Source organism: Canis lupus, chromosome 6 (assembly GCF_048164855.1).
Source record: "Canis lupus baileyi chromosome 6, mCanLup2.hap1, whole genome shotgun sequence".
NCBI lineage: Eukaryota > Metazoa > Chordata > Mammalia > Carnivora > Canidae > Canis > Canis lupus.
In genome coordinates this window covers 36,841,107-36,860,936 of record NC_132843.1, presented here as the reverse complement: position 1 = coordinate 36,860,936, position 19,830 = coordinate 36,841,107, and the positions used below count along the sequence as shown (strand labels likewise).

Sequence of the window (19,830 nt, the reverse complement as noted above, 5' to 3'; positions counted from 1 at the left end):
CCTGACGTGGGCCTCTGGAGGCTGATGTGGAGGGCCAGTTTGTTGGCATCCAGAGACTTGTCAGGTGGCATTGTCCCCTGAGTCCCCCTGGCCCTTGAGCTTTGTGACCCTCAGTTAAGTCTGAATTGAGTCTCCAGGGCAAGTAACCACTTAGGTGAGTGGTTCTATGCCTCAGTTTCCCCTGTGGTTAAACTCTCACCTTGCCTGATCACTAGTGGGGTCCCCTGAGAGGACATTCTGGGTGGAGCTGGGTCCTGACTTGCTTCCCTCTTGCTTACCTCTCTGGGTCTCGTTTCCAGAGATGATCGAGGATGCCTACCAGGGCTATAGCCTGGGTCAGCTCCCAGAATGGCAAGGAAGAGGGGGCTGGGGTCAGGTCGGGAGGACCCAGCATCTATCTGATAAGCAGTTTAGGGGTGCGCAGGTGATGCCTAGCCTGTATTTCCTACATCGATGGCCGTGAAGGCTGCGCTGGGGTAGGGGCAAAGGGGTTCATAGAGGCTGCCCTCCCTACACAGGCCTCCTCGGGTGGAGCATAAACCTTTCCTCCTGCCTCTTCCACTGGGGGCTTCAGCGCCTCAGAGAAGGCCTGGGTCTCTCCCTCACACCCCCGGGGGGGGGGGGTGCCATTCTTATCCCCTCAGCCAAGACCACGTCTTCCCAGGCTCCCTGCCCCAGGGTGGGTGGGCTGCTGCAGCCAAGGGCCACCGACCACATGGCTTCTAAGCAATGGGCTGTCTCTCTCAGTCCTGGAAGCTGGATGCTCAAGGTCTGGGTGACAGCATGGCGCTGGCTTGCATGCTTTCATCTTCTGGCTGTGCCCTCATGTGGTGGGAAAAGGGTGGGGGAGCTTACTGGGGTCCCTTTTTATAAAGACACTGGTCCCGTTGGTGAGAGCTGCACCCTCATGACCAGATGGCCTCCTGAAGACCCCACCTCCTCATAGTGTCCCGCTGGGGGGTAGGGTATCAGTGGGACAGCTTCGGTGGGGGGGGAACACAGACATTCTATGCATGACACTCAGCTCTCATCACACACACTCCCACAGTCACCATCCCTGGCACCCCCCACTTCCGTTCTCACCCCAGGCCGTGCCGGCGGGGCTTCAGCCTCCCTGCGCCCCTGAAAGTGCTGTCGTCAAGGTCACCAATGACCACCTAGTCGCTGGGTCAGTGGGGCCTTCCATTTCCTCCTCCTCTTTGGCCTCCGTTAGCTCTGGACAGAGCCGACCCTCTGTCCTGGAAGAGGTCTCTGCTCCTGGCTTCTGTGTCATTGGACTCCCCGAATTTTCCTCCTTCCTGCGCCTTTCTTTCTCAGCCTCCTTTGGCAGCCCGTCTCCCCTACCACCATCCAAATGTCAGAGCTGACCGTAGGTGTGCCCTCCCCTAGGATCTTGCAAAGTCCTTTGTCCCTTGACCCTGGGGCATGTATCTCTGGCCCTGACCTCTGCACTGGGCCACAGACGTGTGCACCTGACTGCCCACCTGTGATCCCCCCTTGAACGTCTAGGAGTCCTAGCTTAGCCAGGCCCAAGGACCCCTGAGGCATGGCCATGCTGCTCTTCTCCATTGTTCCCTCCTCTTTAAATGGCTCCATGGTCCAACTGGTTGTCCAGGCTAGACTCCTAGGAGTTACTGTTGATTTCTCTCTGTTTTCCACCTTTGCCATTTTGCCCCGAGCATGTCCTGCCGGTTTTGTCCTTAGCCCAGGTCCTGCTCTGTCTCCTCCTCTGCCCTCTGGGCTGCCCAGGGCACTGTCCCCCACCTCTCGCTCCTACGGCCCGTGTACCTCTCTGCTCGTCGTGGCCAGAGGGAGCGTGTACGTCAGGCCACGCTGTCTTGCTGCTTCTCTGTGCTGCCGTGTCAAGCACAGCCACGGGCCCAGCTTGACCTGGTGCCTTTTGCCCCTTGGGCCTCAATTCCCCTCACTGCCCACCACCCCTGTGGCCCTGGCCCCGCAGCCCACTGGCTGTGTCCATCCTCACACCGCTTGTAATTACTTGTCATTCTCTCTCTCTAGAATGTTCTTCCTATACCCCTGCTGATAGCTCCATGTCTCTTTGTCCAGAGAGGCCTTCCTTGACCTCCTACCATCCTTTCAGGTACCCTCCAACCCTCTGGTCTACTTTACTTTTAGAGAGCTCATCACTCCTTAGTACCTGTGTTGCATTCTTGTCTCCTGTCCTGGAAGTCCACGGGAGCAGAGATCATGTCCTGCTTGGTCCTCATAGCATCATGGCCTAAAACAGTTCCTGGCACATAGTAGTGGATCAGTAAATCCTCAATGACTGAAAGAGGGGAAGAGCCAGCCACCCAGGGGCCCGCCCTGGTAGTGGGGGTGTTGTGTGTGGTCCATTGTGATTGGGACTGAGCTAGAGTGTGCCGGGGGCCGTGGGCACACAGCAGGGAGGGTGGGGGAGGCCACCAGGAAGCTCACCTCAAATGGATAAGAAAGACACAGTGAGGGAGAGTGTTCTAGACACAGATGCCCTTCCAGGGAGATAAGAGGACATGCTCATGCCCCTGGTCCTGGGAGGGAGAGAAGGGCCCTGGATGGAGCACAGGTGACCAGTTGGGTGAGAGGTGATGTACCAGGAGACCAGTCGCGTGCAGCTTTTACTGTGGGGTCCCCCGGGGCTTGGGGGTGGAGCACAGCAGGATCAGTAGCACAGGGTGCAAGTGGGAGACCGGCTCTAGTTTAAACCCAGGGAGGTGGGCTGGGTTTTTCCAGGTTCCCTGACCTGGCCCAGAGGGGAGGGGAACTCCTGCATGGGATGTCTAGACACTGGATCTGGGGCCTTGCAGAACCGCTGGCTGCAGGCAGGAGGAGGGGCGATAGGCTTTGGCCTCAAGCCCCCCAGCCCCCACCCCCCACCCCACGCCAGGAATGACACCCCGGGGAAGCTCACACTAGGAGCAGACTCATCACAGGGTTGCATTCAGAATGGGCCTTTTTAGCTTCCAGGTCTGATACTTCACAGACCACTGCCGATTCCCATGGACCGATGAAATTGTCTAGCCAGGGGTCCCAGCCAGGTCTCCCCGCCCCCCACCCCTAGTGGGGGAGTGTCTCCTGTTGGCAGCTGTGGCCCGCCGTTGCTGACGGCCCAGCCCTTCTCACTTCTCTCTGTACCTATTTGGGAAGATGCTGCGGTCCTTTGAATTGTCAGGCTGCAATTTGCAGACTCTGATTTCTGTGCATTTGCTCTGACGGGTACTGTGCTATCTCGAGATGGCAGCTGTTCTGGCTCTGAAATAGCTCTGAGCTCACTGAAGGGGAGGGAGCTGCTCACTGAGACCCCCCACCCTCCACCCCATAACCATGGTGTGTCAGTATCAGGGAGAGGGAGTGCACTGCAGGGACTGGAGAACATGCATTCTGGGCCTTCGAAAGCCTGAGGTCCCCTTTCCCAGCACCCCCCATTTACTAGCTGAATGACTTTGGGCAAGCTGCTTTATACTTGTAGTCTGAGTCTTGGGTATAAAACGGGAAACAGTGCCTGCCTCAGAGGGTTGATGGGAGGATTAACAAGACAGAGCTAGAGTCCAGAATCAGGCTGCCACATACAGTTGTGCAGGGTGGGGCCTACACAAAAATACCTAGCCAAGGGTTCAGGCAGGGTTGACATTCAGCTCACTCTCACTTGATAAGCCATGTGACTGGCCTGTGGCTTAATTTACTCAGAGAAAAAGATATTTTTTCCTAAATTGCATGGAGGTGCCATACCCTTCCTGGGTTCCTACACAGTGTAGAATGAATAAACCACTCTGTGGTCCCCTGAGACCCTGCACCAAGTGTGAGAGGAGCCCAGGGATTCCGATGGCTGAGCTGGGGCTGCTTCCCTGCTCCCTGGGCTGGTAGAAGCTCTTGCAGGATATGGGTACCTCCCTGGACTCCTGTTCTCTTGAACGTCCTCAGCACCTGGGGGGTGGTAGACAGGAAACGGCACGGCCCTTATCTTATACCGGCCAGTGGTGCTGGGGCTCAAAGTACTGCAGCCTCCAAGACAGACCCTGTGGCCCCCACGAAGCTCTGGAGGGGGCTCCGGCCAACAGGAGAGCCCTCCAAGGTGCAGTCTTGCAGAGAAAGGCTGGCAGGGATGTGCACGGGGCCTGGGGCCCACTCAGGTGACACCTCCTCAGCCCGCAAAGCTAGAGCCCAAGTCTAGGGAGGAGGAGGACCATTGTGGTCACCTCTGCCATCATCTTCTCACCAAGTGGAGGCTGGCACCTGCCTGCCGGGCAGCTGGGGCCGTCCCGCCCTGCCCCCCACAGTCCCTGAGGGCATCCAGAGGGGCAGGACGGATGCAGCTTGGCACCAGCCCCAGACGTGGCTGCCGGAAGCCAAGTGGCATCTGAGATGAGCTGGGCTGCTGCTGACCAGCGGAGACTATTTATACCCGCGAGGTGCCAAATGTGATGCTGGGCAGAGGTCATCTTTCGAGAACTGGAAGAAGAAGCAGTGGCCTACTCACCTTGAGAAGCTGATGGAGTTAAGAAGGTCGGAGAAACTGCTTTTCTCAATCTTGTAGCAGGTTAGAGGAAGCTTGAGCTGGTTCGAGGGAGATCTAGGACTTAAGAGGGTGTTTAGAAGTGATTTCCAATAACACAAGAATCAGAACCCCATTGCAGAAGACTCGTGAATGTACAGGAAAGTATCTGAAAAACCATTCACAATCCCAGTCCTCACAGAAGCCCACCATTAGTGCTTTGCTATGGCCTTCCCTGGGCCCCATGCTTTCACATACGCATGTCCCATTCTTTTGGGCCATCACAGTTTGGTCACTTGCATTTTACACTCAATCTTATCATATGAGCATCTTCCTTCCTGCGTCACTCCACAAAGAAACTGAAGCGTCATTTTTGACATCTGCATTAAAGTCTGTCCAGGCCAAAGAGGGATTACCATGGCTTTCCCCAGAACACAGGCCTTGGGTGTCCTGGCAGAAGCAGAATGCAGGGGGGTGGGGACACCTGGCAGTGCTTGTGACAGTCTTATTTCCTCAAGTCAGTTATCTTTAGAGACCGGGATGGAGCAGCACAGCTCAGAAAAGCAAAGCCCAGGTAGGATAGAGACATTAGTAAGGGCTTTTAGGTCCATTTTCAGATGGGAGAATTGGGGCTTTAGCCGCAGGCGGGGAGTGGTTTTCATGGCTTGGCTGAGGTACCACATTGTGTTTTTAGGGCAGCTGGGATTTGTTAGAGTTGTGCGTGGTGAGACACACAGACGCAGAAGTCACTGCCAGAGGATTTTGTACTCACAGCTCCCCAGAAGCCGGAGATGCGCTGCACCATACAGGGTCACATGGGAGAGTGCTGGGGTTGCTCGGGAGCAGAGGTGTTGGTGGGGAAAGTGGGCAAGAGCCTCTATTATGGTTTCCATGGAAGAAACAGGTGAGACAGGTACACGGGCTTGGGAATCATCAGCCTGAATAATTTCAGTGGGCTCCAGGGCATAAGGGCTGCCCCCAGCTGTGTGGTACCGGCCCTGGGATGATTAGGGCAGGGGGAAAGAGGCCCTGAGTGGGAGGCAGTGAGCTGGGAGCGGGGGTGGGGTGGGCTTGAGCTCTGGATTACATAGGAGAGGTGTGCTCCCCGGTGTTACTATCTTGAGGAATTGGCTAGCCCTGGGAGGGGCAGTCTCTCCAAAATCAACAAAATCCAGCTGTTAAAGCATCGGAAACAGGGTTCATCCATGGAGTCTGCAGCAGAGATGGGGGTTTGGGGAAAATCATTCCCACATCCCAGCGGGCTTTCTCTGCAGGGTGGTGTGGGAAAGAGGAGGTTTCCTGGCAGCAGCAGACGGAGGATGCCAACCAGTCCAGACCACAGAGAAACTTCTTGAGGTTATTTGTGCCCGACCCAGCTCTGCCCTCAACCAGCTGAGGGGCTGTCAGCAGGTTGCTGACCCTCTTGCCCTTCATTGGCAGAAAGGAGAAAGAAAGGAGTTGGACATATCTTGAGCACTAGCTGTGTCACAGGCACCGTCCTGAGACATCCCCTGAATTTCTCATCAATACCTTCTCTCAACCCGACGGTCACATATGTCTGTCATCTAGTTCAGACAGATTGTTTTAAGAAGGAGACAGAAGAGGCCCAGAGAGGGCAAGATTTACCAAAGTCACACAGCTGGTCTAGAAGCATAAGAAAGATGTGTCTGTGGGATTCCCAACCCCCTAAGACCACTGGGGTAAGTCTCTCCTAAATAACTCCTGCACCATTTGAATCTAGAGCTTTTCTTAGTAGCAGCCTGAGATCACGGCTTCAGATGACCCAGTGGATTCCAAAGGACTCAGTGCCGCTGGCTCTAGTTGCAAATGATGATCTTTGTGATAAGACACCAGACCTCGCCTCCGGTCGAGTGACTGGAAAATGATGTGAGTTACAGCCAAGGTCATGGACTTTTCTGGTGGCCTCATGCTGACCCCGTGTTCTCAACCATAGATAACAGAATCCATTTAGCTAGTGAAAGCAGAAAGGGATTCACTCAGGGTACAGCCAGCTCATAATCACTGGGAAAGTTGAAGAGAGACCCCAGGCTGAGCCTCCCCAACCTGTGCTGCCAACCAGGGCCACCACGAAAGCCGTGGCCTCCGATTTCATCATGAGGGTGCTTTGGCCACAGTGGTTTCCAAGAGCCGTGCCTCAGCGGCCACATCTGCACCAGTGGAACAGTGCCTGGAGGCTCCTTGTGGCTTACCTAGAACGCAGCTCTGAATTCAACTCACGCAAACGCTTCTGACTGGTTGGACCTAAGCTGCAAGGGAGTCTGGGAAATACAGCTTTTTAGCTTTCCAGCCTCTGTAGTGCAGAAGGTACAGAGGTAACAAAGAGTCCCTGTGTTGGAGATAAAGGGCAAGCAGATACATAAACACACTATTATAATACAATGTTATTTGCTCTAATTAAGAGACAAGGAGGGACCCCTGGAGTGAGAGTCAGAGAAGGCTTCACAGAAGTAAGAGGCATTTTGAGCTGGGCACTAAATGATACAATATGGGTTTCCCAGATGAGAAAGGCAGACAAACGGGTTTCCAAAACACAGGGAAGCAGAGAGAAATAGGTGAGTGCGATGTTTTGGGAATCCCGAATGCCTTGTTTTTATGCACTTTGCTTCAATTCTTTTATGACACAAGAACAAAGAGCCAGTTTCAGTGTGTCAACAGGAGCCAGTTTGGTGTATAAAGTGTTTTAGGGCAGCCCGGGTGGCTCAGCGGTTTAGCGCTGCCTTCAGCCCAGGGTGTGATCCTGGAATCCCAGGATCGAGTCCCACGTCAGGCTCCCTGCATGGAGCCTGCTTCTCCTTCTGCCTGTGTCTCTCCCTTCTCTCTCTGTGTGTCTCTCATGAATAAATGGATAAAATCTTTTTTTTAAAAAAATGTTTTAATATTTAAAAATATTATTTGAACTGCCTTTGAAATATAACTTTAAAACTTAACTACAGGGATCCCTGGGTGGCGCAGCGGTTTGGCGCTGCCTTTGGCCCAGGGCGCGATCCTGGAGACCCGGGATCAAATCCCACATCGGGCTCCCGGTGCATGGAGCCTGCTTCTCCCTCTGCCTGTGTCTCTGCCTCTCTCTCTCTCTCTCTCTGTGTGACTATCATAAATAAATAAAAAAATTTTAAAAAAATTAATAAAACAACTATTTAATGACATGAAAATTAAGAACAAAATATTTGTGAAAATATGTCTTAAAATAGTACATGTGATACTACACATGGAAGTTATTTAACACGCAAGTATTTTAAAAAGAAGCCTAACTCTATTGGGTGAAACGCCCTTCTGTGTGTAAAGTGGCACATGCCTGAGCTGGTGCACAGAAATGAGGCGTGTGAGAATGAGTGCGAAGTAACTGCCCCTACATGTCAGGAAGGTTTCTGGGAAATGCTCGGGGAGTGACTTTATTTTAAATCCTGAGTCACGGCCCACAGGGCCCAGGAGCGGTCCTGGGGCACAACTCCCACTTCTGATTCTCCAGAGCTACCCTTTGTCAGGCCACTGACCCTGCATCTAGAGTGGCTGGACCCTGCAGGCTTCTTGATTCTCTGGTATTGATTCTCTGGGGGATCCGACTCACCCCACCCCACCCCGGCCTTTTCTGAGCAGCCTCCAGAAGAGGAGGCCATGAGGACAGGCCCCATGCTACCTCTGTGGCCGAGCTGGGCAGTAATCTGCTGTGTTTTATGTCTGCAGGATCCCTCCACCCACCCCCCACCAGCCGGGTGCTCTTCCTTCTCTGGGCTGGTGGGAACTTCAGGTGTGAGAGGGAGCGACTTTAAAGACTTCCTCACCCAGTGGCTGTGGAGGGAGGCCACAGGGCCCTTTTCAGGGGTACCCGCTGTCCTTATGGGTGAGTGAACAGGAGTAGCCTAGAGTCAGTGTGCAGGCTCATGTCCCAGCTGTGCCACCTCCCATCTATGTGGCTCTGGGTGAGTGAGTGAACTGAACTCCCAGAGCTTCCTCCAGATGCTGAGGCTAGTTCTAAAGATGAAAACTGGATGCATCCACGTCAAGAGCTTGGCCCGAGGGGAGGGCTCAGCAGGCGCTGGCTGGAATCGATACAACTCTGCTTGGAGCTGCAGAAGTGACCCTGCGGTGGCCCTGGCATGCCTGAGCCAGCCAGTGTTGGAGGGGGCTTGGGCTCCTCTGCGGTGGGACCTGGCCTAAGCCTGGCCCTGCCCCACTGCTCGTGGGACCTGAGCTCCATCTTTCTGAGCTCAGCTTTCTCAGCTGCCAGATGGGGAGAAGGAAATGTCAGTCTCACCTGGTCACAGCATGAGTGCTAGGGTCAAACGAGCTAATGAGGAGTAGAAAAATAGTAGATCTTAGCTGTGCTTGTGTCCCAAGGGGAGGAGAAAGGGGCAGGAAAGGACAGGATTGGCAGAAAGTCTGGGTTATCACTGTCCAGACTCCCAGTGTTGCCTCCGTCAGGGACCCATCACCAGAAACTGGAGAATGAGATAGTGCCCAGGGCATCCTCCTGCTTCCTTTCTCTTTCGCAGCCATGGATTTGAAACTCAACCTGCTTCTGAGTGTCATGATTTGCTGAGTTGAGTTGATGCCTTGTAGAGACTTAGGCTCCTGGGGTAGTGGGGTTCTGGGAGTAATCAACCACCCAGTGATCAAGCCAGAGGACCCCAGTGGTCCTGGGGGCTGGGTGGGGCCTGTGCACTCTCTTTATTTGCCCAGGTTAGACCCCCCCCCCCACCAAGAGCCCTGCAGCCCCCTGCCCCCACCCCCACCCCAAAGTCTGGCTGGCTGCTTTGCATAGTAACCTCTGTCCCTGTTGGTTCCCAGGTACTTTGAATTTTACGAGGGCCCATTTGAATATAATTCCACAAGATGTCTGGAGCTGAGGCACGAAATCTTGGAAGTAAAGGTGCTGTCCATGTGAGTGTGGCTGGGGTGGGTGGGGGTGTGCATGTGGGTTGGGGCAGGCCCCAGGGACGGGAGGGGAGGAGATGGGAGTGTGGTGGGTCCCCACGGAGCTGGCATTAGGTCTACTTCCCCTGGGCATCTAGCATTTGGAGAGCAGAGATCACTGTGCATTTTATGAAAAAAAAAAAAAAAAAAAAAAAGGCCAAGTTTGCAAGGACCAGGGCATTCGGTCCCTATCTTCATTACTGGTCTCCGAGGTATTGTCACTGGGCTTCTTCCTGTACAGAAACCCAAGAGAGCACAGGAGCATCTGACCTGAAATTCAGGGCTCTGTGTAGAGGGTCTCCCTCTGGCTATCTTGCCTTTCCAAAATTTTATATTCATTAAGTTAAAATTTTTTTTTAATTATTGAAATGACACAACATTCAAGTGGTACAAAAAGGTGTAAAGTGAAAACCCCCCTCTCATAGCCCTCGGTTGTCCTCAGAGGCAACCCAGGTGTCCTTGCACATCTCCCCAGAGATTCTGCATACACCAGCACCTGTGCACAGATAGCCTGGGCTTTTCTCTTTTTTCACAAATTATGGAAGAATTGTGCTCTCAGCTCCTCACTCGACAGGACAACACCCCTGGCCTTTTTACAGCCTAAGGGAGAAAAAGCATATTACATGCTGCACGTTTTGGTGTGTGTGGGCTCACGTCGCCCTTCTCTCCCATGTAGGACCAGTGTGAATTCATCAGCCCCCTGAGAGGCATGTTGTCGCGTTAATCATGATATTTAATTTCAGATAAAATTCATATGTATTTGAAAACAGTTATATCTGGATGTGAAAGGAATATAGTTAATTCAGGCCGAGGTGGTGCTGGGGGCTCCCATGGACTCACAGGCCCCTGACATGCCCCCCATGACCACCACCTGTGGTCCCTGATGTGCCCCTCCGAGACCACCACCCCGTGGCCTCTGACATGCCCCCCGGGACTACCATCTGTGGCCCCTAACATGCCCCCCAAGACCCACCACCCATGGCCCCTGATGTGCCCCCCAAGACCACCATCTGTGGCCCCTGACGTGCCCCCCGAGACCACCACCCATGGCCCCTGACGTGCTCCCCAGGATCACCACCCCGTGGCCCCTGACATGCCCCCCAGGACTACCATTTGTGGCCCCTAACATGCCCCCCGAGATCACCACCCATGGCCCCTGATGTGCCCCCAAGACCACCATCCATGGCCCCTGACGTGCCCCCCGAGACCACTACCCCACGGCCCCTGACCTGCTCCCCGGGACCAACACCCTGTGGCCCCTGATGTGCCCCCAAGACCACCACCCATGGCCCCTGCCAGGAGTACCACCCGGGGTCCCTGACGTGCTTCCCAGGACCACCACCCATGACCCCTGATGTGCCCCCTGGGACCACCATTCATGGCCCATAGGCAGGAGCCACTGCTCCTTAAGTGACCTGACATAATCTCCATGTGGCGTGGAGCATAGACGGAGCATGGGCCTGGGGGCCTGGCAGGCCAGGGGTCTTCCCAGCTCTGTATTGTTATACAAGTTACTTGACCTCTCTGAGCCTTTCCTCACCTGCAAACATGGGGACACTGTTATGTAGTTGTTATGGGTTGCCACGGAGACCGGAGGAACAGGTGTGTGTTAGAGTGGGCAACCCCGCGGTCCACATCCATAGCAGCACACATGCCAGGTGCTCAGTCCGTGTCCACATCCCAGGTGCTCAGTCCATGTCCAGGTGCCTCCCTCCCTTCCTTTCCCTCTGGAACCACGGCTGCCATGCAGAGTTTGTAAGTTTAGTAGCTGCGGGAAGGCTCCGGGGATGCGTTGAGCCGGGGTTGGCTGTGTTGTTTGTCATCCCTATCCCACCCAGAGGCTCCCCTCAACCCCACCCAGCTCCAGGCTGAGCACCCACCATGATGCCCGCCTTCATGGAGCTCACAGCCCAGGGAGAAGCACACATTAATAACTAATTACCCTAGGAAGTCAGGGGCGGAGGGGGTGGTGGTGGCAGGGATCTGGACCTGGGCTGGGACGGCGAGGGGTTGTCAGGCTGGGCTTCCCTGAAGAAGGGATGCTGGTGCTCCCGTTGGAAGGCCAATAGGAGTTATGTAGACCAGGAAGGTTCCAGACTGAACAGTCTGTGCAAAGGAGGAAGCCCGCTGGGTCCCAGGCTCTGAAGGGTCAAGGCGGCCTGAATGCCAGTGTGTGTGTGTGGGGGGGGGGGGGGACACGGGAGCCATGTTGCTGGAGGGGCAGGCAGGAGCCCAACCTCGTGAGGCCTTGCAGTGTGGACCGGGATTCAGATTCTGTCATTATCTGAGGGCCACGGGAGCCTGGAAAGGCTTCCAGCAGGTGGCGGTGGGGTGTGTGTGTGTGATGTGACTGGTGACGAACTGGGATTCAGTGCAACTGTGGCCGTCCAGACTCCAGGCCCGAGCCAAATTCATCAGCTCCTTTGCAGAGATCCTCTGTCTTTGCCCGGAATTCAGAGACCTCGGGCCCTAACTGTGCTCGGGAAGCCAGGGCACACCTGTGGGCAGCCTGTTTTCGTGTCTTCGAAGGTAAACAATTACCTGTTGAGTCATAAAATGTGGATCGTTCCTTCCTGCTCACCTCAGTGTCTAGCGCCAAAGCCCTGAGGGGCCCCGTAGGGCGGTCATCCCTCCGTGTGACTTCCCAGCCTCTAGCCACGCACCGTCTCTGTGTTGGGGTCTGTCACTGTGTCAGTTGGCCGGAGCCCCCACACACATGCACCGCAGGCCAACGGCCTGAACAGCAGAATGCTGCATCCCCACGGCTCTGGAGGCGGGAAGTCTGAGACGGAGGCGCTGGCAGGGTTGGCTCTGGAGGCCTCTCTACATGGCTCACACGTGGCCTTGTCCCCTCTGTCTTCACGTGGACTTCCTTCAGGCCTGTCTCTGCCCTCATTTCCTCTTCTAATAAGGACAGCGGCCCTCCCAGATGAGGGCCCACCCTCATGGCCTTGTTTCAACTTAAGCACCTCCTTACAGTCCTCATCTCCCAAGAGTCACCTTGTGAGATCTTAGGGGTTAGGATTGCTGCATCGGAGGAGATGATTCAGCCGTAATAGCCCTTACCCCACCTTCCACCTGGGCCCCTGCATCACAGACCTGGTGGGCTTGGGAGAGGGACCTCACCCATCCTGTGTAGGGTGCCCACTGTTGGCCCTCGTCAGGGACACATGTTTGGCGCTCTGCACATTTGGCTTGAGCACTTGTCTCTGCCTCAGGCACCCTGTCTGCTGTCTTGGGTGGAGCAGCCATTCTGGCCAGTGGCCCCTGGGCCTTGGACCACCCCATAGGCCCCAGATCTTAGCAGCCTAGGCCCTGGTGGCACAGGGGCCCTGAGAGGAGATGGAGGCCGCTGGCGGGGCACTAGGGAGCAGTGAGCCTGGTGTCTCCTCTCCTGGGTCCGCAGCCTGAGGCGCAATGGGATGTCCAGGGCTGCAATCAGAGGCTCGAGTGGGCCTGGCGTGGACAGGGCACCTGTGGCTTCACTGTGTTGGCCAGAGCCGTGAATGCGGCTCCTGGGGGAGCCTCTGAGTCATTGGGGAGACGTGAAGTCACCATCTGTGTGTGGAGGGGGCCGCGCGGCTGAATGTCAGCAGGCATTCTGGGGCAACAGGAGGGGCCATGATTCATCTGGGAGTGATTCTGATCCAGAACTGCTCCGAATGCTGGTGGAAACCAGTCAGCCAGAAAATTCCCACATGGAGAAGGCCTGGCTCCCTGACAATGTCAGACACAGGAGGAATTACTCTGTGGTGGTGACTTATCATGAAACTCAGTGTTGCTGATACTCACACAAATGATTTGTTTGTGTTTATCCTAGAGTCTGTTTATATTTAAGGCAGTCACTGCCACCAGGTGCGGTGGCGCCTGGATGTCACCCTGGGGCATCTCCTGCAGCCCCTTCCCCATCATTCAGGGGTGAGGAGCCTTGCGCTGCACCCAGGAACGGAGGCTGGGAGGCCCCTTCATGCCCTGGCATCTCTGAAGCCCCCATGGGTGACCCCGCAGGGCCTCGGGACGTGTCTGACACACAAGTGAGTGGATGGGGCCTGAACATGGGAGCTGGGTGGAGAGAGAGGAGGCCATGGAAGGAGAGAAAGGAGGACAGAGATGGTCATGACACCTCCTCATCATCTCCGTCTCTTCTTGCACGCGGTGGGAAAAGTCAAGTAGGGCACAGAAGCTGATACTAAGGAAAAGCCACAGTCCCCTGCCCTGTGCCTTCGCCACCCCCAGCTCCATTTCTTTCAGTGCTCGGCTGCTTCTTCCACTCCTTACCTCCACGCATCTCCGTAATGCACACCTGCTGTTCTTTCTTGACTTGGGGTGGCGTGCATCGATGTCCTGCCTCGGGGTGAGGATTCAGCCCCTTGGCCCCCACCCCACCCACTCCCTGCTCTTCTGGGTTGGGGGATTTTGCTATTTTTAGTTCTTCCGTCTATAGATTGGCTGAGTCACCTATTTCTAGTTCTACCAAACACTGACAGTATCTCTTGATCCTGGACTCTTGTAAGACGCGGCTCCCAAAACGCATCCCCATGTTTTGGTTCCCATCATTTGTGCATTTGCCTTAAAGGTATCAAGGCTGATAACATTTACATTCTGTTTTTACCCATAACGCAGTTATATTTTTTTTGGTTGGGGGAGGGAGGCTGGAGTTTCTTCTATAGGTGGACTCTAAAACATAAAGATCAGAAAATAGTGATTCTACTTCCTTTCTTGTACATCCTCCCTCCCCTCTTTACTTTTTCCTGGAGCTTCTGCTCATCTTTTTCATCTTGAACTCTTTGTCTCTATTATGCTGCCCATTTGTGGTTTCTGCCTGCCTCTCCATCAACCAGGCCTTCCTCTCAGAATTGCCCTTTATCCTCATGCTCCGTGTGGACAGGGTGCTCTCTTAGCGGGTCACCACCCTTGTCCTGGAAACTTCCCTTCCCCGCCTCCTTGGGTTGGATTCACTTTTGTGGAGAACCCATAGTAAACCCTCTTTTTTACTCCTTCCTTTTGCTTTGACCCAGTTATTTCCCCCCCAAAAAAGTGATGGGTAGGAGGTCAGGTTTTGAGTTCTGTGTCTAAATGAGTTAATCCTTCCCTTATACCTGATTGTTGGTTTGTTGGGGTTGGAATTTTAGGAGAAAATCATCCTCCCCCAGAATGCCAAGGACTTTCCCCATTGCTTGTAGTGTCCGGGGCTATGGGAGCAGGATGCTGGTAGCTCCACTGGGCATGACCTGTCTTCTCTCTGGAGTGTTTCCAGATGCTGCGGTTCTGAAGTGTCTGGATCAAGTGCTTCTGGGTAGATGCCCATCGGACCTCTTAATCTGAGGCTTGTGTCCAAACTCTTGAATGTTCTTTTGGATTTTCAAAATGTTTCCTTCTCTCCCATTCTTCTCCACTTCCTCTTTCTAGTCCTTGTAGGAGGTGTGCAGTGGGCCTTCTGGATGGCTTACGTAGTTCTCCCTGTTTGATCTCATCCTTTCTGTCTCTGCCGATCACTTCCACTTTCTGAGAAGAGTCCTTGACTTCCTTTTCCAGCTCTCTGAATGAACTCGTCCCCACCCCAGAGCTCTTTCTTTGTCCTAAGAGCAATCTGTTCCTATCTTTAAGGATGTCATGCCTTCTAGACTGTCTCTGGAGACACTAAGAATATGTGAAAGTTGTATTGTGTCCCTCCAGTCATTTTCTCTTTGGGTATTTTGACTGGTGGTTTGTCTTCATCTGTTTCCTCTGGTTGACCAGGTGATCCTTGATATCTATTCATATTGAAATTTGGAACAATAAAAAGCTGATAGGGACTCTTGTCAGAGAGCAGGCCTTCCTCAAGAGTCATTGTTGGAGATGGTGCTCTTTTTGCTGCCAGAGTGTCCAAATCTTTTCACTGGGAATGACCATTTGTTTTTGTTTTTGTTTGTAGGAACTCACTGACAGCCTGATGCCACCCCTCCCCACCCTCTGCAGGACATTGTTTGGCTGCTGTGGGGGTGGGTTTGATGATTCTGCATATAGACTTACAACTGAGGGTCATTTTCAGCACCATGCCCTGGCCCCATCTTCCTACCCCCTTTAAAAATGTCTCATGAGGTTGTACTCTGACTCTGGGCCAGGTCACCCTCCTTGTGTCCCCCCCCCCCCTTCCTCCCACACACTTGACAAAAACTCTCTTCCACTGAACTCCCACCCGCCCCCATCATTCTATTTATCTGGTGGGCCTGTACCTTTATTATTCCTCTTCTGGACTGTTGGTGGTATCTGGGGAGAAAGGAGATCAGAGCCTCAGATCAATCCCTCATCTTTAAAATAAAGGCGAGCTCCACATTTGTAAGGCAATTTATAACATGTTTTTTATACATGTTCTCTCATTTGATCTTTCTGAGCATCCCGGGGATTAGCAGGGCTAGAGGTTATTATATCCATCATACAAAAGCACCCAAGTGTCAGAGAGATTAAATGACTTGTCCAAGGTCACACTGCAAGTGGGGGATGGAGCCAGGATTCAAGGCTGGGAGTTCGGGCCCCAGCCTTGGTCCAGCATGTGACAGGTTTTGGAGGCACAGAGAATGGGACCCAGACGCTGGTAACAGTTGTACTTGGGATCCCGGCCTGCTGTCCTGAAAGGACTGTGTTTCCAGGTGGCATTTGAGGCATTGGCCACATAGGAGGCTGCTCCAGGGGCCTGTGGATTGCAGAGAGCAGGAGAGGGAAGCAGAAGGCGAGCCAAGATGGGGCTGTGTGATGGCACCTCTCCTCTGATGCCACACGAGCCTGAGAGGGTAGGGCTGCCGTGGGAGGTTTGGGGAGTCTAGGAGGAAGGCATCAGGATGGAAGCGGGACCAGGGGTGGAGGGGAAGGCATCCGGGTGGCTCAGCATTTGAGCATCTGCTTTCGGCTCGGGGTGTGATCCTGGAAGTCCTGGGATCAAGTCCCACATCAGGCTCCCTGCATGGAGCCTGCTTCTCCCTCTTCCTGTGTTTCTGTGTCTCTCATGAATAAATAAATAAAATCTTTTTTTTTTTTAAATACTAACCTCCTTTTCCATCTAAGGAAACTGAGGTTTATTTTTTTTTTAATTTATTTATGATAGTCACACACACAGAGAGAGAGGCAGAGACATAGGCAGAGGGAGAAGCAGGCTCCATGCACCGGGAGCCCGATGTGGGATTCGATCCTGGGTCTCTAGGATCGCGCCCTGGGCCAAAGGCAGGCGCTAAACCGCTGCACCACCCAGGGATCCCAAATAAATAAAATCTTAAAAAAAAAAAAAAAAGGATGGAAAGGGATCCCTTCCAGTTCCCTAAAGCTGCCCAGTAAGTTCCTGCCCCAGTGCCTTTGTACTGACTTTACTCTTTGCCTAGAATACTACTCCTTCCCCAGATACTTGCTTGGCTCGTTCCTAATCATTTTGGTCCTTTGTGCAGGGGTCTCCTCTTCAGGGAAGCCTTCCCCTGACCTACCCTTCTGAAACAGCCACCTTTCGTTTCCTTTACCTCGCTTCACTGTTGTCCATAGCACTCACCTCTCCCTGACAGGGCGTTATTATCTGTTCTCTTTTTGTTAGTGGGGGTCAGAACACTCTCAACCAAGTGCATCAGACAGTATCATACAGGAGACGTCTGGCACTTCCTCATCGTACATAGCTGAGACCTTAGATCCGTGAGCAGCAAGCAGCTCACCCTCCCTCCTTCCTGAAGGTTCTTGCAAACCACCCTTCTCCCCTCTTGTTTCTCTGAGATCAGCTGTCTCAGACACCCCTTGAGTGAATCATGCCACGTACATCCTTCTGTGGCTGGCTTATTTCATGTGGCACGAAGCCCTCCAGATTCATCCAGCCTGGCTCACGTGGCAGATTTCCTTCTTTTTAAAGGCCACATAGTATTCTGTCGTGGGCCTGTAGCACATTTTCTTTATTCATTCACTCATCAGGGGACATCGAGGTGGTTTCCATGCCCTGGTTACTGCTGAGCAGTGTCGCGGCTGAACATGGGAGTGCAGCTAGTTCTTTCCGAGCCCAATTGCAATCCCCTGGGATACACACCTAGAAGTGTAATTTTTGGGTTACAGGGTGGTTCTATTTTTCATTTTCTGAAGAACCTCCATATAACATTTAACATGCTGGCTGCACTGGTTGGCATTCCCACCCAACCCTGCACAAGGTTTCCCTTCTCTCCGCATCCCTGGCATTGCTCGCCAGGCCCCCTTTTGTTTCTTTGATGTCAGCCCTCATGGGGGTGAGACTGTGATTTGCATTTCCCTGATGATGAGTGATGTCGAGCGCCTTTTCATGTGCCTGTTGGCTGTCTGGATGTCTCTTCTTTGGGGAAATGTCTGTATAAGTCTTCTGGCCCTTTTAAAAATCAAGCTAGGGATCCCTGGGTGGCGCAGCGGTTTGGCGCCTGCCTTTGGCCCAGGGCGCGATCCTGGAGACCCGGGATCGAATCCCACAATGGGCTCCCAGTGCATGGAGCCTGCTTCTCCCTCTGCCTGTGTCTCTGCCCCCCTCTCTCTCTCTCTCTGTGACTATCATAAATAAAAATAAATAAAAAAATTAAAAAAAATAAAAATAAAAATCAAGCTAGTGGGTGGGGGTGACTGGATGGCGGGCACCGAGGTGGGCACTTGACGGGATGAGCACTGAGTGTTATTCTGTATGTTGACAAATTGAATACCAATACAAAATAAATGTATTAAAAAAATCAAGCTAATTGTTGGTCTTTTACTGTTGAGTGTTAGGAGTTCCTTGTGTATTTTGGATATTTAACCCCTTATCAGATACATGGGCCGCAAATACTTACTCCCGTTCTGTATGTTGACTTTTCACCCTGTTGTGGTCACTTTGCTGAATGGAAGCATTTGAGTTTGATGTAGTTCTGCTTGTCTGTGTTTGCACTTGCTGCTTGTGCTTCTGTTGTCATGTGTATATGTACCTGTTTTCCCTTCACCTCCTTTTTTTTTTTTTAAGATTTATTTATTAATTTGAGAGAGAAAGAGAGAGAGAAAGAGAGAGAAGGAGAAGCAGACTCCCCACCAAGCAGGGAGCCTGAAGCAGGACTAGATCCCAGGACCCCGGGATCATGACCTGAGCCAAAGGTAGACACTTCACCAACTGCGCCACCCAGGCACACCATCCACCCTCCTCCTCACTGCTATTTAAGCTCTGTGGGAGCAGAGAGTTGTTTTGTTCTCTGCTCCATTCCCGGTTCTCTCCATATAGAGGAGTTCAATAAATAATTATAGACTCTATTTGAATGCAGACTAATTGGTTCATTCACTAATTAATTGATATGCTCAACACATGTGTCCCACACATCAGCCAGGTGTCTTGGGCCTGGATTGACGGGGCTGAATTCAGGCATGTCCACCTGCCCCCAGGGTATTTACTATCTGTGAGAAGGATCAGACATGAGTCAGGACGGGCTATAGGTTTTATAAAAGGGGAACATCCAGGGGACCATGAGGGAGTGTCGTCAAGGCAGTGCAGTTTAACCATAAAAATTACTTCCGTCTCTCAGGTACTTCCTGTGCACGCTTCCCATGCCTAGCCCTTTATTGTATCACTTCATTTAATAACCTTAACAAATCCGGGATGGTGGGTGATAACCTATTGTTATGTTCATTATCTAGATGCAGCTCAGAGGTCAAGTGAGCTGTCTGAGGTCCCATAGTTAGGAGGTGCCTGAACCTGGTCTGGGGCCCAGCTCCTCTCCTGGCTCCAGAATCCACGCACTTCACCACTTTCCTGTACGACATCCCCGGCAATCACCCCTCTCAGCACCGGTCCTGTATGTGTTCCTTCTGTGGGGGAGGCTTGCCCTGCTTGGGAGCCACCCGGTTCCCCTCCAGCTAAACACAGGAAACCCAGCTCTGCAGAATGAACCTGGTTTTTACTTCACATTTAAGTGACTATTTGCCCTGTTGGGGGCATCAAAGACCTCTTTGGGAAGCTGATGAAGCTTCCGATTCTCCTCAAGAAATCCCATGGGTGGACAGACAGGGGATTTTGCCTATAATTCAGAGAGTTCCTGAGTTCCCTTGGGGTTGGTGGCTCAGTCGACAAGGTTGATGAGGAGGATGCAGGCTTGGGATTGGCTGGTCCGAAGGTGGAAGGCACGCTTGCCAGAGAGCAGTTGGCTATCTCTGGGAATGAGCAAGCCTCCAGAGGTTGGCATGGAAAGGGCCGTGCCCGGACTCGGCACCTGCAGGGGCAGGAAGGGGTGTTTGGGAACGCTGCCACGTGGCCCAGCCTGGCCCCTTTCACATGCTCTTCTGTCCTCCACTCCCAAAGGGTGAAGCAGTCAGAGCTGTTCGACAGATGGAAGAGCCTGCAGATGTGCCGATGGGCGATGAATATCTCTGAGGCCAACCAGTTCAAGTATGTGTGACCTGTCTGCCCTCCCCCAGCCCTTTCACTG

The 19,830-nt window shown here is 53.2% G+C and overlaps 1 protein-coding gene across 3 annotated transcripts in view; it reads left to right on the top strand.

Moving 5' to 3' along the window:
* The window catches only part of ST8SIA5 (ST8 alpha-N-acetyl-neuraminide alpha-2,8-sialyltransferase 5), a 64,172-nt gene that overhangs the window by 23,530 nt on the left and 20,812 nt on the right, over positions 1-19,830 (top strand). For all 3 annotated transcript variants that reach the window (XM_072829497.1, XM_072829495.1, XM_072829496.1), the window contains 2 exons: positions 9,299-9,391; positions 19,704-19,790. In XM_072829497.1, coding sequence (XP_072685598.1) covers positions 9,299-9,391; positions 19,704-19,790 — 180 coding nt within the window. The remainder of the gene's footprint in view (positions 1-9,298; positions 9,392-19,703; positions 19,791-19,830) is intronic.